An 18583-nucleotide genomic window follows, 5' to 3' on the forward strand; every position below is an offset into this window, starting at 1 on the left:
GGTTCTGAGAAAAGGGTGTTGGCAAAAGAAGTAGGACTAGAACCCAGTGCCCGGTTTCGCTGCCCCGCCACTGCAGCAGGACGGTTGGCTTCAGGCCGAGTACCGGGCCGGCTGACTGGATCTTGCTCTGGCTTCCACTTCGAAGCAAATCCGCTTCTCAAGAAGCACAGCAGAAGACCGGGACGCGATTTCGGGTCTTTCTAAATTGCCACAGAAGGTCCCCAGCACACCTGCACCCGCAGCCACACACCCAGCACACCAACGATCTGGAACCGGCCGGAACCCCACAATCCCTCCTTCCCCGCTCCAGTCCTCTCCGGGTGCCTCCACCCTCCGCCCCCCGACCTCTCGATCTCCGGCCGGCGGCCCGCCCAGCCCTCCGAGGGAGCCCACCTGGCAGGGGCAGAGCGCGGCGCAGCTGGGGACCAGGGGCGGAGAGGGGCCGAGACAATGGAACCACGGACAGCTCCTCACTTACCGTCCTCATTTTCATCAAACACGGGAGTTTTGTGGGAGTGATTCCCACCCATATTACGCCTCGGTTGTTGCTACATCCCCAGCCAAAATCTTCGCCCGGGGAGCCGCGGGCATCGCACTGGGAGAGGGCTCGCGCACGACAAAAAGAAATCGGGGAGAAGCGAGAGGAGAGGGGCGGGAGGCAAAGCCCGAAGAAAGGTCGGGGCTCGGAGGCGGGGCGCCTCCCGCTCGCTCGGGCCACCTGCCCGCCTCGGTTTGGGGTTGGGTGCCTGGAAACCGCGGCGGGGGAGCGGGGGGCGGCGGGGTGGGGGGGCCGGGAGCTCCCGCCCGCCTGCCGTCCGCGCTCGCAGCCTCTAGCCTCTCCTCCACGCCCAAGACGCGGAGCTCGCGCTCGGCTCTCCGCCGCCCCGCCCGGGGCGACCCCGCCGGCTGTCAGCAATCGCCCGGCAGAATGAGAGCGAGCCGCCGGCCCCCGGCCCCCACTGCTGCCGCTACTTCCCAACTTGAGCCGTATTTCATAGCTGCCTGTCGGCTGGGGAGAGGCAGGGGGAGAGAGGGAGGGGGAGAGGAAGAGCAGGGAAGGCGGAGGCAAGGAGGGAGAGGAAGAGGAAATGGGGGGACGGGGACAGGGCTTGGGAGGGGGCAGAGCAGGCGTTCCCTCCCCTGTCTCCTGCCGGGGCCGAAGCCCTCGAAGGACGCCCAGGCGGGGGTGGGGAGAAGAGGAAGCCGGGGGCCGGGATCCGCAGGAGGGGGGACGCCTCTCTCTGCTCCTCGGGGAGCCCGGCCGCTCCTCCCTCGGGGCGTTTTAGGCGAGGAGGAAATTTCGGCCCCGTCTCCCCGAGAATCTCTGTCCCGTCTCCCCGAGAATCTCTGTCCCGTCCCCGAGAATCTGTCCCGTCTCCCCGAGAATCTCTGTCCCGCCTCCCCGAGAATCTCTGTCCCGCCTCCCCGAGAATCTCTGTCCCGCCTCCCCGAGAATCTCTGTCCCGCCCCCCCGAGAATCTCTGTCCCGCCTCCCCGAGAATCTCTGTCCCGCCTCCCCGAGAATCTGTCCCGTCTCCCCGAGAATCTCTGTCCCGCCTCCCCGAGAATCTGTCCCGCCTCCCCGAGAATCTCTGTCCCGCCTCCCCGAGAATCTGTCCCGTCTCCCCGAGAATCTGTCCCGCCTCCCCGAGAATCTCTGTCCCGCCTCCCCGAGAATCTCTGTCCCGCCTCCCCGAGAATCTGTCCCGTCTCCCCGAGAATCTCTGTCCCGTCCCCGAGAATCTGTCCCGTCTCCCCGAGAATCTCTGTCCCGCCTCGGAGTTCAACACTCCCAGAGGCAGGAGTGGGAGCCGGCGCCTCTCTGGGAGCTACGACTCCCAACGGGGGGTGTCCACCTGCCCAATCCCCCAGGCCCCCCCTTCCTGTCGGAGCAGAGAGGCGCGGGAGGTGGAGGGAGCTCCGTTCTCTGCACCCTCGGACAGCCCCGCATCTCCCGCGGGCCCCTGGACAGCCAGAAGGAGGGGAAGCGGAAGCTTCGGGGTCTCAGACTGGTCTGGGACGCGGGGGTGCGGGGGGTGGGTGGGGGGTGGGTGGGAAGGACGCTCTAAGACAGGAGACTGGCCGCGCGGGAGGCTGAGGAACAGAGGCCGGGGTCTAGACTCAGAAGCCCCGGGTCCGAACACACCTGAACTACTCAGTTATCTGAATCACTGGACGCGTCATTTCTCCTGTCGTCTCCCCCACGGGTCAAGCCCGGGCCAGCTTAGATAAGCCCCGAGGTCCCGGCGGCTCCAAGTCCTTTGGTCCTGAGGCGGGTGGGGAGGGGGCAGAACTAGCAGACGAGGGGGCAAAAGAACTAAGAGTGAGGAGCGGGGCAGAGGGAGAAGCTGGGGGGGGGGGAGGCGGGGGGCCGAGGGCGGGGGCTTCCCGGCGTAGGACGTTCGCGCCGCTCCTAAACCTCCCGCCGGGCAGGCTGAGGGGAGACCCCGGCCGCCACCCGCGGGGCCCGCCTGGAGACCGAGCGATACTTAAGGTCACTCCGCCACCTACTGGTCACGGAAGCGCAGGGCTCTTCTGCGGGAACCTGACGCTCCTTCCCATCTTCCCTCAATGCTGCGCTTTGGGCGATGAGCGAGCGCGGAGAAATCTTCAAGCTAATTCAATTTTACAAGCGGAGTCCCCAGGGAGGCTTCGGAGCCCGCTCATCCATGGAGTCCTCTCCAAGGCCCCCGGCCCCCGGTGAGCTCTCTGAAGTTCCAGGGCATTTGCAGCCTGGGGCACACACATCAGAAGCAGTAACCGATGGGTTGCTGGCCCCTTGTGCATCCACCTGGGTTGGAAGGTGCCTGAGGTCACAGACTTGGTCTGAATTCTTTATCTCGGCAATGAAGTAGACGGAAAGCCTCGACGTCCCTTCCGATTCTGGAGCTGTGGGGCTGTTTTAAATGCATTCCCCTCCGCACCCACAGCACTTCAGCATAGAACAGAGCATATGGTGGCCACTAGATTAAAATTTCCCAATCGATTGATTGGACTCAGTCTAACTGTGTCTCTTATAATTAGTTAACAATTACTCAGGAATTTAGCTGCATTATCACTTGAAGAAATAGAGCTACAGGAAAGTCAAATGACATAGCCATGGTCCTACTGACTAATAAGTAAAGAAGCCAGAATTGATACTCAACTCTCAATTCCAAGACTTGGGCTCTTTTCTCAATCCCATAGTCCCTTTTAGGCAGGAAACGTCCCCATTGCCTCAACAGTTAAGATTTTGAATACACTTTGGAGGCCACTTTACCATAATCCAAGCCGTTTCTGCTGATTGCCCTCTCCATATAAGAGATCCCCCCCCCCAATTTTCTTCCCTCTCCCCTAATTCTTGTAATCCAGACCCAAGGCATTTTCTGTCTCCTCTCCACTCTTAAACACTTCAGGTCTGTGCCCTTCCCATGAGTCTCTCCTTTTGCCTGTATATTTCATTGTGCCCTTTGAAACCTCCCTCTCTTTACCAGAATTTCTTATCATTTTCTTCCTCTTACACTCATTCTACCTCTTCACATTAATGGAAACTTGGCTTTACACCAGAAAGCCAAATTCCCAGCAACATTTAATCTCTTTTTTTCCCCCTGAGTGCTCCAGTTCCCATGATGTTGATCTTTTTAACTCTCTGATTCTTCTCCAGTGTTATACTGCCTCCATCACTGAAGCATTCTCTAAAGTTAATGCTTCTACCATCTGACCTCCCCGTTGTTCTTCACCTTACTTAGGGATATTATTACTGGGTTTCTCCATATTTTCCCCTGATATCCTCAAAGGACATTGATGATATTCCCAATTATAACTCTTCTAAAGCCCTCTCAATTCCCTGAGTTTTTTTATTCCTGTGAATTCCATCTCTACCGTATTTTATCTACCTTCCAGAAGTGACCTTCATGTGGAACTCCTCTTCCCATATATTCAATTAGGAATGGCTTCTCTCTAACCAAAATCTGAGTCCTTTTAGACTTTGCAATACCACAATTCTCTTCCCAAACAAACTTTTCACCTTCACTGTGATAGTTGTTTCCTAAATTCTTCCCTGTTCTTCTAAACCATAAACCCTTTTCAGATCTCACGACCTACTTTACTGGGGTTTGACTCAATAGTCAGTCAGTCAACCATTTCCATAATGTAGTCTCATATATCCTTGATTTCCCACTTTTTCATTCTACCATTCCCAGACTAACGATGCTGATACTGGGGTACTTCTCACCATCTTCCTCTTCCAACACAGCTTAGAAATGTCCAAATACAGCTAGAGGAACTCCTCAATTACTGCTACATATTTATGCTTTCTACTCTCACCTCGAGCCTCACTGCTAAAGGCAATCCTGTCCCTAGCATTCAAATCCTGAATTTATTATTTTTCATAGAATTTTAGAAGTGGAAGGATCTTATTGGCCATCTAGTCCAACAAATAGCCCACTATAAATAAAAGAAAGAAAGCCCATTATAAATTATCCTGCAATGATAATATAACTTTTTTCTTAAGATCTCAAAAGATAGAGCTCTTTACCTTACAAAGCATCCCCTATTTTTAGAATAGTTACTACATGTTCTATGAATACTATATAGCTTCTATAGCTACTAAAAACTGCTTTTCTAATACCAAGCCTACATTTGCTTACCTCTAATTTCTACTTGATGTTCTTATTTTGACACTGTTGGGCCAAACCCAAGGTTGATCCCCCTTCCTCATTTTCATTTTTTAATTCACATTTTTTAATGCATTTATCCTATCCTCCCTCCTCGGCTTCCTTTTTTCTAAATAATACGTGCCCAACTCCTTCCAATAGATCCTCATATGACATGGATTCGAGGCCCTTTATATTTTTGATATGTTCTCACATTTGTCAACGTCCTTCCTAAATTATGGCACCTAGGACTCAAAGCAATACTCCAGGTGTGGTCTGACCTGAGCAGAGTATATTCAGAACTGTGACCTCCCTATTCCATTGAAGCTATGTCTCTCTTTACGCAGCCCAAGATCTCAACATTTACTTCAAATGCTTCATAATACTTTTGACTCATATTTGGGTTTGCAATAATCCCAAGACTCCATGAATAGAAGCATCCTCTAGACTATTAACTTTGCTGCTAGACCAGCTCCCACAGCCGGCATCCCAGGAAGCAACCCTTGTGGGAAAGGGGTAAGCCCCCCAGTTAACTGCCAACCAATTGTTACCATCAAAATAAAGAAGCCATCCTAGCTGAAACATTAAGGAACACAGAGAGAAACAAATGGCATGTATCAGAAATGACAAGTGAAACACCCATTGAACATCCCAGCCACCCCTTAAATTCTAATAGAGAACAAGAGCTGAGTCCTTAATCTATGGAGCTAGCAATTCTACAAACCTCCAAGACTGTTTCTCAGCTAATCCTGGCAGTTATCTTGATATCAATCCTTGGTAAAACATGAACTGGAAATTGCTTCTGCAGATAATGCAGTCCCTGCCTTCTCAATGGCTAAGAAAAATCCAGAAAAAAAAAAAAAAAAAAAGCTTTGTCAGCTGATTCAACATCAACAATGGATATTGTTTTTTTAATTACTAGAGATAACGCTAAAGATCTTATGTGCTCTAGGGGAGGGTGTTAGGGAAGGGTGGAGAAATTGGAACACAAGGTTTTGCTAGGGCTAATTTTGAAGAGTTGTCCATGCATATGTTTTGAAAAATACAAAGCTTTAATTCAACAAAAATGATCTTGTGTGCTCCTCCACCCCCTGGATTTTGATGCCTTCCTATATGACTGAAAGGTTTTCACTATGCTGACTTCCCCTATTGAAATGCCCACGCCAACTCTTTGAGAGGAAGGACTGTCCTGCTTTTTTATTTGTATTCAATTTGTATTTGTATCAGATCTTGTCATCATATTTTGCACATAGTGAGCACTTTGTAAAGCTTTTCTTTTCCCTCATTCACTTTAATACACAGATCTTTTTCAGACAAACTGCTAGATAACCAGAGCTTCCCCATTTTTAATTTGTGAAGTCAATGTTTTTAGCTCAAATATAAAACTTTACATTTATCCATCAATATCAACAGCACATAGTGCCTTAAGCTTTATCAACATCATAAGATTTTATCCTCACAACAATTTTAGGAAACAGGTGCTATTATCATAATCATTTTACAGGTGAGGAAACTGAGCATAATAAGAATTAAATGACTTGCTCAGGGTCACATAGTTTGTGTCATCCAAATCAATGATAATATATACATGTATATTTATGTACATATATGTAGTATATAAGATATACATATAATCACGAGATTAAATGTGGATCCCCAGAATACTCCATCAGAAAGTTTTTGCCAAGCTGACACTGATTCATTAGCAAAGACTCTGATGTGGTTATTCAATCAGTTCCACATTTATTTAACTGCTTTATCATCAAGTCCACATTTTCCACATGCATAAAAATACTTTTATCAAATTTTTCTAAAACTAGAGAAAGTGTCTTTATCAAACTCCCCTGATCTGTTGGTTTGAAACACTATTCCCCAAAAGGGGAAATCAGCTTAGGCTGACATGACATTTTCTTGATGAAGCTGAGATAGTCTTTTAAAATGATTGCTTTTACTTTTAGGTATTTCCTTATCGTATCTTGCATGATCTGTTCTAGAATCTCCCCAAGAATCAAAATCAAATACATTCACTTGTGGCTTACGGATGGTGTTCTCTATTTTCTTGGAAACAAGGATAATATTTGTCCTTTTTTTCAGTCCTATTGTGCTCCTTCCATTCTTCATGATCTTTCAGCATCACTGACACTGGCTTGTCAATCATATGTGTCAGTTCTTTCAGTACCTAAGCATGTTGCCCACCTCAACTAGGTGATTTGAATTTATCAGAAGGTACTAGCATCTTTCTTCCTATCTCCTAACTTACCTTAGGAAACCAATTCCTAGTTATCCATATTTGTTCTGTTGTCTCCACGACAATCAAAATTTCATATTTGAAAGTATCCCATTCCTCCTGGACTTACCATGGAATTGGCATTCCTGGGATCTTTTATATAAATGTTTTGAAATGTACTTTCCTAAAATCTAAGGTACATATCCAATGATGTCTGGCTATATCCTTCCCTATCATAAACTCTAAGAGGAAATGATCACTTCCCCAATAGCTTCCCATAATCTCTACTGGAGAAACAAATTTCCCCATTAGAAACATATCCAGAAAAGAATTTCCCCTGGCTGGTTCCTGCAATTTTTGAAGGATGAAATTATCACAGGGGCAAGTCAAGAACTCATTGGTTGCTCTTCATTTGGTAAGAAAGAGTATTCGAGAAGATGAATCTCTCCTCACTATTCTATCATAGCTCTGTGCCAGGCTTTAGAGTTTCCCAGAGGTTTCATCTTTTTTCTTCTTTCTGCCCAGGTGTTCTGCAATATATTCCATGATAAAATCACTTCTATTTCTTCCTCTACTGCTCTTCACCAAAATGTTCTCCACCATATTTTCTCTTTTCTGCTTCCTTGATTTTCTCATGAATATGTTTTTAAAATACAATGTTAACCAACCATTCTTATCCCCTCTTACATATCCTGCTTCTTTTGAATAAAGTATACATAGTCAAAGATATTGTCTAGGCAGGGATCTTATTCCACCAAATCTTAGTGATAGCTATGAGGGAAAACTGGCATTTTAAGTTAGTATCTCAACTTTATCTATCTAAAAACCGAAAAGGTGGACCTTTGCAGATAGTTTTTGTTTCCTTGAGAATTTTTTTAAAACTACTTTTATTTTAAGTAGGGGAAGGACTTTTGCAACCTTTGTATTTCTGTTTCTACTGATTTTCCTATATTGTAACTATTTTCTTGGTAGATATACATATATAAGCAATTGTGTTGTTTTTTTCATTTCACACCGATTCTGTTGTTTAAATCCTTTATATTGTGTTTTCAAAACATCAGCCTTTGTTAAATGTACTCCATTCCTGGGCAGGAATTTGCCATTTCTGTATCCTAAACCATTGTCCAGAAATCTAAATCCCATTCTCTGACAGAACCTTCTTGATGGCAATTTAACCACCTCTTGGATATCTCCAACTATATGTCCTACTTGAACTTCAAACTCAGTAAGTCTACAGCTGAAAGCATCTTCTCTTCCCTAGTTTTTGTATTATTGTAAGCAATATCGCTGTCTATGAAGTCACCTGAACTTATATCTTCATGTGATCTTTGACTTCATTCACTCTCCCTCAATACATCTAATACAGTATTTTTAAATTACATTGATTGTATCTTCTCAATATTTCTCACATCAAACCTTGCCTTTTCACTTCAACTACAACCACCCCATCTTAAATCTTCATCTGCTCTTATCAGAGCCATTATATAGTAGCTTTCTAAATACTCCCTTCCATGTATTCTACAATCTATCAGTCTCCCCTATGCCATTTCATGTCTTATCAGATTAAATCTACAACCCAGCACTAATTTCCTCTTTTCTAAATGCCTCCCTTCTTTTGAGACAACATCGGCATCTCTTTTTCTTAATTTCCTCCCCTGGCAGAAACCTGAATTCATAGTTTTATCAGTGGAATGGAACAAAGAGATATTCCAGCATATTAACCAGAATGTTCCTTAGATCTATACTTCAAGACAAAAACGGGGATTGTGAATACTCACCATTGTGTTTTCAAAGTAGAATTCATAATTGGTAACTAAATAGTACTTTCATCAACACTTCTGATAGCCTTCTTCAACTCTGCGCCCACCTTCCTGGTCTAAAAAACAAGTTCTGGTTTCTGGCTTTTGTTCCCAGCTCACCATGTTAATCTAGTCCCTGTCCTGGCCCAGCTTTTGCTTTACACTCATGTTTCTTTCCTTAAGAACAAGCTTTCCCTCAAGACTAGTGGTTGCTCTCATCATAGGCACATATTGTGTTCCCCTTTTGGGGGTCACATTTCTCTCACAGTGATTGAGTATTTCCTTTGCATTTATCTCTTTCTACCCTGGGCCTTAATTATTTGTAAGGGGTGGGGGGCTAGATCTCTGTTTGTCACATATTTGTATCCCCCAGAACTAGCACAATTCCTTACAATCAATTGCTGCATGTTTGGTGAATTGAAGTGAACTAAATTTATTGATTAGTGCTCTATTAATAGGACTTTATTAGTTAACCCTGTGCCTAGATACTGCTTAATGATTGATGGTTTAGAAATCATTATTTTCTTTTAATGATGAGTTGAGTCCTCACCATATAATTAACCACCTTGCTAATAGTTCAGGTGTACAGGTGTTCTCCCATATGTTTCCTGCTAAATAGCTCTGTGCCCTTGGGTTTGACTTCACTATTTAGCCTCTAAAATATCAAAAGAATAATGAAGACTAAAAAAATCAACACAGATATAACTCATCTGCATTTATTACCCCACAGATAAGATTGATTGTGTGCTCTACATCTTCCTAACCAGAAGCTTCTAAAATTGAAATATAATTTGCAGTTAAATACTTGTTTCACAACCTTTTCAGATTGATTACTTATTTTGGCTTCACAACTACCTCTAGGATAGGCTGGGTAAAAAAAATTATAATTTTCATTTTCTAGATGAGGGAAGTAAGGCAATTTGCAGGTTTCTAAAATTATTTGATTAAGAGCCAGAAGGGAGCACAGAAAATCATCTATTCTACTCCTTGGGATCATTTTTACAGATTAAGAAGTAGGAGCTGAGATCCAGAAAGGCCAACTCTATCTGGTTGGTGAAGATTTTCTAATGTCTTCTTGCAATCTTTCCAATGCACTGCCCATCATAATTACGTAGATATGAAGTGTTTTAGATACAAAGATGACTTTTTTCCTGTACCTGATTTCATCCAACTTATAGTTGAATAACTGAGAAGTTGAAGAACTTATCCAAGATCATAAAACCAATATATGAAAAACACAGGACTTGCACCTAAGTCTCCTGATTCTGTGGCCAAAAGATTCCCTTTCAATTTCATTATAGGGTTATTTAAATATAAATAAATAAATGAATATAAATATATTTACATATGTATGCCCTCTACAAGTTTCACATTGATTGCTCATCATGGGAAAAGTAGCCTTGGACTCTCAGAGCCAGTGGCAAAGGAACGTATGCTTCTGGAAGCTTCTAACTTTTCATACTACTTGCTGTCCACAAAAAAAGAAATAAAAAGTAACCCTTTCCACTTAAATAATTGTAGCCGAAGGTTAGAAGGGCAAGAATCACAAAGTTTGGAAGCTACCTAAAAATTGTTGCAATGTAAACTATTTTTCTGATGATCAGTGAGTTAACATATTACTAGAAGAACTCAACCATATCAGAATTGACATTCTTTTATAAATAAAATCTGAATACATTATTTTTGTGTCACTTAAAGACATGGAAGAATAGTTCTCAGAGGCAACTAGAATATAATCAGGAGCACAAAGCCTATTTGTATAAGATTTTCTTCATTGGTAAAGATGAGAGAACTTAGGAAAAGAGAGGTCATTTGACTTCCAGATTTGACAAAGAAGCCCATGATTCCAGATTCAGAGAGAGGTCAATCCCTAAAGAGGCAAAAACATTCTGGGAATAAGCCAATATGTACAAGAGATGCCATGTAGATCATGTTCTTTTCCCCATCTTGCTGCACTAAAGACTTCAGAGAATTTCCCCTTGGGTGAGATCTAAAACTCTTTTGAGTTCAGATAAACTCCTGACAGTGTCACTCTCCAGGTAGACATGGAATATGGGGAAATCAATCTCCACCAATGAGAAAAGATTGCAAGCCTTTATTTGCAAAAGGAATTGACAAAATTGTTTTTAAGAGGTGACAAAGGACAAGAGGAAATATTATTTCATGGAATGGTCACCTTGACTTGGAACAATCACACTGAACTTAAGAAAAAAAAAGACAAGATTGCCTCAATGATCACTGCAACTTAATTTCCAACATCTATTGCAGAAGAAAAAGAAGTTGGAAATTTTTATGAAATATCCTATAATCAATGAATCTAATATCACATTAATATCCAATGACTTCAAAACAAAGTTGGACATACTGGAGAGACAGGAAAACAATACAAGGCTATATTAAGAAATTAAAGAAAGGCAAAGGCAAAGATTATAGAGAATCCTCACATCTATGCCATCCCTAGTTTCTTTATGAAAAAGGAAGAATCCACTGAATATGATTAAAGTAATAATATCACCCAAAATTGGCAATATCATTAAATATTATTCATCAGTTACTATACTTTGCTTCCCTTTAGGCACACTCTCTTTTCACTTTCTTTGGTACAACCCAATTAGCCTCCTTGCTGTTTTCCCATATTACATTTCATCTCCTGTTTCCAAGTCTTTGCATGGGCTATCTCCCATGCTTGAAATTCAATCCTTCCTCTCCTCTATCATTTAGAATCCTTGATTTTCTTAGAAACTCATCTCAAACACCACATTTCCTAATGCTAGTGCCTCTCTTCTAAAATTGTTTGTATTAATTTTGTAAATATTTATTTCAACATAATTATAATAATTCAGATTATCTTCTATATAATATAAGCTCCTTTATAATAGATACTTTTGTTGTTATCTTCATATCCCTAGCATCTAGAAAAGTTCACGGAACTCATTTGGCTCAGTACAGCAAAATGCCACCATAAAAACAATGATAGATAGGGGGGTAGGGGGGTGTTAAAATTATTCAATATTGCTTGATCTATATAGCAATTGAGGATAAATGTATTCAATAGTTCTCTAATTATGAGAATAAAGCAAGTCATAAAATAGGAAAATGGGTAGTTGCTGAAGGTGTTCATCATTGCTCTAGAGGTCTTCAAATGCAGAATATGAATAAAATAGAGATAATGATTGGCATTATGCAGATCACTTACACAGCAAAACTTCCTAAATGAGAGCTATGATCATCCAAAAATAATTTGGTCTAAAAATTCATGTAGAAAAAACTAAGAGGATGAAAAATGTTTGCTGTTACATATGTTCTGAATATTTTAAAAATTAGATGAGAGAAAATTGTACCTTTCACAGCTATGAAGAGGGGCAGAATTCTTAAATACACAAAGGATAGAAAGGATCATGAAATGCAAAATGCAGCCTATTACATGCAACTGAAAAGGTTTTGTATATACAACATTAATATAGTTAGATTAGAAGAGAAAGAATTGACTGGTTAAAAAATCTTTGCAGTAAATATCTGATGAAGGCTTAATAACCCAGATATACAAAAAGTTGACACCAATATATTCCCCAAAAAAGATAGCCAACAATATGAACAAGTAATTTTCCAAAGAATAATTAAAGCCATGTATAAAATTAAAAAGCTTATGCTTGCCAATAAAACAAGAAATGAAAATGAAAGCACTTCTTAGGTTTTAGTCTCTATCAGATTACAAAAGGTAATAAAAAAGGAAAATGGTGGTTGGAAGGAATATGAGAAGTCAGGAACCCTTATGCACTGTTGCTGAAATGTTCCAACAATTCTGGAAAGCAATTGGAAACTATACCCCAAGGTTACTGAATTGTATATATCATCTGCCCCAGTTATGCTTCCACTAGGCCCATATTCCCAAAGAGGGCAAAGATGTAGAAAAATGATTTGTATATATACAAAATAGTGACACTTTTTGTTGTAGAAAAGAACTGGAAACAAAGTGAATGCCCATCAATTGGGGAATGATTAAGCAAATTATGGCATATGGATAGAGTGGAATATTATTATATTATTAATAATATTATTATATATTATTGTGTTATAAGAAATACAAATATGATGGAATCAGAAAAAAACCTGGGAAGATTCATATGAACTGATACACAGTGTAGTGAATGGCATTGGGAGAATACTTTATGCAATAATCACAATGATGTAAATAAAACCATTTTTGAAAGACTTCAGAACTCAGATCAATCTGTGACCGCTCAAAACTTTTAAAGAATGAAGAAGTACATCTCCAATCTGGTGGGGAGAAGCTAGACTAGAGAGTGCCAAATGAGATGTCCATATGCAGACGTGGCCAACCTAATGGCTTGTTTGGCTTGATTATACTTTATGGTTACAAACGAGGGCTCTCATTTGGGGGAAGGTAGTTGGACAATAGCGATAATGGGTGATTTTAAAAAAAGAAAAGAAAGAGAAGTATCAGTGAAAAATTAAAATATATAAAGAAGAGAATAGAAGAACGTTCAAAAGGGACATGCAAAAACAGAATAGTTTTCTTAACATCATGTTAATGTTAATTTAAAAAATACTTTGTAAAAGCCTGTTATCTATATTATACGGTCTAATGAGTTACTCCCTCAGTGCATTTATCTTTAAGAAATCCTAAAAATGAATAATGAATTGAGTCCTTTTCAATAAAGAAAGTAAGCTGGATTCTATTTCAGAAAAGTATTATCTATTGTCTCAAATCTCTTCCTGACCAAGAAACCTGTCCTTTTAAATCCATTTTTCTGATAATTCTCTATACCTGTTGATTGTACAGAATAAAAATAGGGTGTGACCAAAAGTCAATGGAGAGAGGCAGGATGTATATTAATTGTCAACAACAGTTGACTATAGCACTGGAACTTGGGACTCAGGTTTCAAATCCCATTTTAGATACTTATTATCTGCATAATTCTAGACAAGGCTCTTCATCCTTATGGTCCTCTTTCCTTACTTGTAAAATTAGGGAAATGGACATATGGCCTCTGTTCCCTTCTCCTTGACACCCTCTTCTCTCTGCATTTTCAGGACACTACTCTCTTCTGATTTTCCTCCTACCTATCAGATGTCTGTCTTCTCAGTCTCCTTTACTAGATCTTGATCAAGGGCATGACCTCCAATTAAAGATGATCCACTGTTGTTTGGAGAATTCCACATTGGTCTCTTCGGACAAATCCCAATTTTTCCTTTCCATTGAAACATTTTTCGTTTGTGTCTTCAGAATTTCATTATTAAATGTTTCTCAACTCTCTTGGACTAACTTCCCCTGAAGCACTGAAGTCCATGGATTTCCAATGAACCCTTTGAAATGTGCTTTTTCAAAATCTAGAATCCATATCAAACCATTTTGTCTCCTCCAAATTCTTCTTCTCTACAAAAAATATTGAGAATAAAGCAATCACCCCTTCCCCAAAGTACCCATCATTTTCACTCCAATAATCAATTTCTCCCTAGAAAAAATAGCACCAAAACAGAACTTTTCCTTGTTGACTTCCCTTCATTTTTAAGTATGAAATTTTTACTAAGGCAAGTCTAAAAGTTATTAATTGTTCTGCTCTTAGGAGAGAGAGAATCAGAGACAGAAATAAAGACAATCAGAGAGTCAGGCAGAGAAAGAACCACTGAGAGAAAAACAGAAAGACAAAGACAGAGGAAAAAAGAGACAGAGTAGTGCTACAACAGATATAAGGATAATGGAAATCTCCCATTTCTATTATATTTTTCATCTATGCAGGGCCTTTTATCCAGTTCCCAAATTTCTAATCCCCTTTCCATTCATTTAGTCCAAAGCAATAAAAATCTATTTTTTTGTTTGTTTCTCCCTCCTTTGACTTTTACCAAGATACTCTGTTTTATGCTTCCTCCCTCCCTTCCCAAGTTTCTCAATTTCCTCTGGTTTCTAGAGTCAACCATTAAGACCTGGGTATCACATCATAGATAGGATTTGGGGACAGGACAACCAAGAGTAACATAAGAGGGCTGAGGAGAAGCCTAGACATTTTGCCACATCAGAGTCAATTCAAAAACAACTCAATGTGGTTAATTTGATCAAAAGATCCCCTAAAGAAGCCATAGCTGCTCTGAAATCACGAGGGGCTGTCCCATAAAAGGGGCATTGCACTTGCTCTGGGGCAGTCAGGCACAGTGGGCTTGGCCTGAAATCAGGAAGATTTATTTTCCTAAGATTAGGAAATCCTAAGATTCCCTGAGATTTTCCTCAGACACTTTCTGACTACGTGACCTTGGGCAAGGACCTTTTTTACCTCCATTTCCTCATGTATAAAATCAGTTGGAGAAGGAAATGAAAGGCAAACCACTTCAGTAGCTTTGCTATGGTGTTCTGAAGTGTGAGATCCAACTGAAAGAAATGAACAACAGCCCCATTTATGCTGCCAGTGCCTGGAGGAAAGAACTAGGATTGGAGGTTGGGAGTTGCTAAGAAACAGATTTTAGCTCAAAATGAAGAAAAGTGCTGACATTTAGGACTTTTTTGGGCTAAATCTGTAATTTCATTAGTGTTGATATAAAAAAATTTAGGCATGAATTTCCCTCTATCAATAAAGGAAGCAACTTTTCTGTGACATAGTTTTTGAGAGTTTCTTGGAGACACCGGGAAGTTAAGTGATTTGCCTAGATTCCTACAACCAGTATGCACTAGAACCCAGATTTTAACTCACTTTGTCTAGATTCTGAGACTGGTTCTCCATCTAATATGTCACTTGCTGTGGCAGTCTCGGCGGATAGAGAGTTCTCCCCCGGTGGAAGGCTTCCTAGCCCAGATTGAATAACCCCTTATGAGATACATATATATATATATATATATATATATATATATATATATATATAGTGAAAACAGGTTTCTTGTTCAGGAGCCCTTCCAACTCTGAGATTCGAAGGCAATTGCTAGAGAAGTATAAATAAAAGAATAACGGCCAAGCCCATGATATAAAAGAGAGTTCCAGTCTTAGTCTTCACTGATACTGTGAGTCATGCAGACTATGGAGGTCTAAGATAAAAGAATCTAATCTCTGGTAGTCCTGAGTACTCTCTCAAATTAAAGAGATCTCCAACACAGGGTAGGACACTAATACTAGTTACTACACAAAGCCCTGGGAAGGTGGAACACAAGAGTTGATTTCTTGAACTTTTTAACTATCCTGAATCCTTTCCCTATTTGAGGGTGAGGGCTCAACACCGTATAACACTCAAAGTTTGATCAAAGTGGATTCCTGGGGCAAGTAGGACTTTGCATAGAGAAAAGATGTCTTAACACTCTAGGAGCTTGGGGTTTTTGCTGATTTTGTAATTAACATATTTTGTATAAAAGAAGGCCCATAGGAAAGGGCTAGAAATGAGTCCCAATCAGATAGCCCATATTGAAACCAATTCAGGAGCTGCATCTCTGTGCCACAGACTACGTACTAATCAATGGATCATAGTATACTTGGATTAAATAAGTCATAAGCATGAGTATTTGGTGGACAAATGCGGCCAGACAATAATTCCAGAGAGAAAAACTGGGAGGTTTGAGTAGCCAGAAAGGGCAATATAAATCCACAATGTGACATGACAAGCATAAGGTTGTATTGAGCTATATTCAGAAAGGCAGAAATTCTAGGACACAGAAGGTGGGTGTCTTGTATCACTCTGCTCCGATCAGAGCACACGGCTCTCGCCACCATCTTTTAGGGAGGATTCTGACAATCTAGAGATTATCCACAAGAGGGCAACTAAGATGGTAAAATACTTGGGAAATATTTATAAGATAATACTCGATGAAGGAACTTGGGTTATTCAGTTTGAAAAGAAGAGCATTTAGCCAGATAGACATGATCCCTGCTATCCGAGTGGCTGCCACACCAGGAAAAAAGCTTACTTTACTGGCCCCAGAGACCTAACTGATAGAAGGAAGCTGTAGCAATGGAGATTTCCAGTGATTACTAGGAAGAATTTCCTCATCCTTGTCACTGTCCAGGAATGGAATAGATTGCTTCATCGAGGAATGAGTTTCCTGTCACTAAATGTAATGAAGAAGAGACTAGATGATCACTTGTTCAGAATATTTCTGAGGGATCCATTCAAAGTGAGGGTTTCTACAGTTTCTTGGTGGTTCTAGGAGTATGCGATCTTTCGGGTAATAAGTGTTTTTCAGCATGCTCCTTTGCAGTATAAGCCTATTCCTTTGGAACACGGCAGATTCTTTTCACTACAGGCAGCCTGAAATGCGGCTCCCATGTCCATAGTGTATCTGAAGCGGAGCCAAATTCACATCCTGTCCCCTTTTTTCAATAACAACTTTCTGTGGTTGTACCCTTGGCTTTCCCTCCCCACCTTTAGAACACAAACTAGCTCATTGCTCTGGGGCTCTTTGGCTCGCCCTGAAAGTGGGCTGTGGGAGAACTGAGATCGCAGCTCTCCTCCCATGGTATGTGTCAGTCAAAATCGCTTCACTGCATTACCCTGTTTTCTCTCCTCCAAAGTCCGAAATGTGGTTCCATAAACAGAAAATCGTATTCTTTTTGCTTTTGATTAATACTTGCATGAGGAACCATTTGGAATTCCTCTTGCCAAAAATAAGACCAGGTGTATATAATACTAAAAATCTCTGCCCTTGGCCTTCCAAATTATGTAAACTATCATTGAAAATCAATCTAACATGGAATTATGTATAACTAAATCATACTGGAAAGCTAATGCAATTCTCCAAAGGGTGGTCTCTTCCAAGCCAACGCAATTTCAGGGTCTGCTCGACCAGATATTATCACCCTGCCTTAAATCTGTTTTCCTTCAACTTTTGTCTGATCTGCTTGTAGCAAATATATTCTATTTACTTCCAAGCTGATTGCAAGCTTTCTGTTTCATGTCGTTTCATATTGTAAAGAGATGATAAAATATCTTTGTGGCACACACAGATAAGGAATGGGATACAGAATTGGAGATGTTGATGGATATAATTTGACAGAGGCAGCAACTTCGTCTTAATGCTTCTAAAAGTCATTTCAAGAGTATAGTTTACATTTTTATTGTTAAAAGCCTTTGATTTTCTTTTTGTTCACTCAGTACAGAGGTCTATAAATCACTACTAATGTTATGTGATTGCATTTCCTGGCATCTTAAGGCTTCCCTGAAGGCATTTTCAGAGTGTGGAAGTCAGGGGTCCAGCCATTCTGTGCTGCTCCCTACATTCAAATGATTCTCGGGGGAATTATATAGTGACCTCAGAGAAAATATTTCAGAACTCTAGTTTCAATGGGAGCCAGGCTTTTTTAGGTAGAAAACTTGCACCTACAAAGAGGATAGACTCGCTCTTATTGGCTAAATCAAAGATCACTTCAGGAAACAGAGTAGTTCCCAAGAAAATAAATGTCCAACATTCATTTATTCATTCAACAAGCATTTATTAAATACCTAGTGTGTGCCAGTCACTTTGCTAAATACTAGGGATACAAAGGTAATGCAACAGAGTATTTTGTCCCAAGAGAGTTTGCAATTTAGGAGGTATGATGACATATATACAATAAGGCTTTTAAAAATCAACTTTACATGAAAAAGAAGGAAGAAGTATGTCTAAATAGTAGTCCATTTGCAAAAAAAAAAATCTAAGTGTATTGTAGACCGCCAGTTCAATATGAGTTAACAGTATGATACAGCAGCTAAGAAAGCCAATGAAATAGCAGGCAGGAGTACAAGAGTTGTGTCCAAGACTAGCAAGGTTTTATATTCCTCCTCCTCCTCTTTGTCCTGTCCAAACTATACCTGCAACATTTGGTTCGTTCCTTGAGGCCCCGTTTTAGGAAATATATGAATCCTCTGGTGGAGAGCATTCAGAGAAGGATACCTGGGACAGCGATGCAACGCAGCTTCGGGGGTAATGAGGATTCCATGAAAGGAGCTGG

General features: G+C 41.3%; 1 protein-coding gene across 3 annotated transcripts in view; it reads right to left on the reverse strand.

Moving 5' to 3' along the window:
- Positions 1 to 18583, reverse strand: part of STK32B (serine/threonine kinase 32B) — a 377048-nt gene that overhangs the window by 299697 nt on the left and 58768 nt on the right. For 2 of the 3 annotated variants that reach the window (XM_031941565.1, XM_031941566.1), the window contains exon 1: positions 479 to 1042. The exons of the other annotated variant lie outside the window; for it this stretch is intronic. In XM_031941565.1, coding sequence (XP_031797425.1) covers positions 479 to 530 — 52 coding nt within the window. In that variant the 5' untranslated portion in view covers positions 531 to 1042. Of the gene's footprint in view, positions 1 to 478; positions 1043 to 18583 lie in introns of those variants that run through there. 3 annotated transcript variants of the gene reach the window in all.

This window comes from Sarcophilus harrisii, chromosome 6 (genome assembly GCF_902635505.1).
Source record: "Sarcophilus harrisii chromosome 6, mSarHar1.11, whole genome shotgun sequence".
In the NCBI taxonomy this organism is placed as follows: Eukaryota; Metazoa; Chordata; class Mammalia; order Dasyuromorphia; family Dasyuridae; genus Sarcophilus; species Sarcophilus harrisii.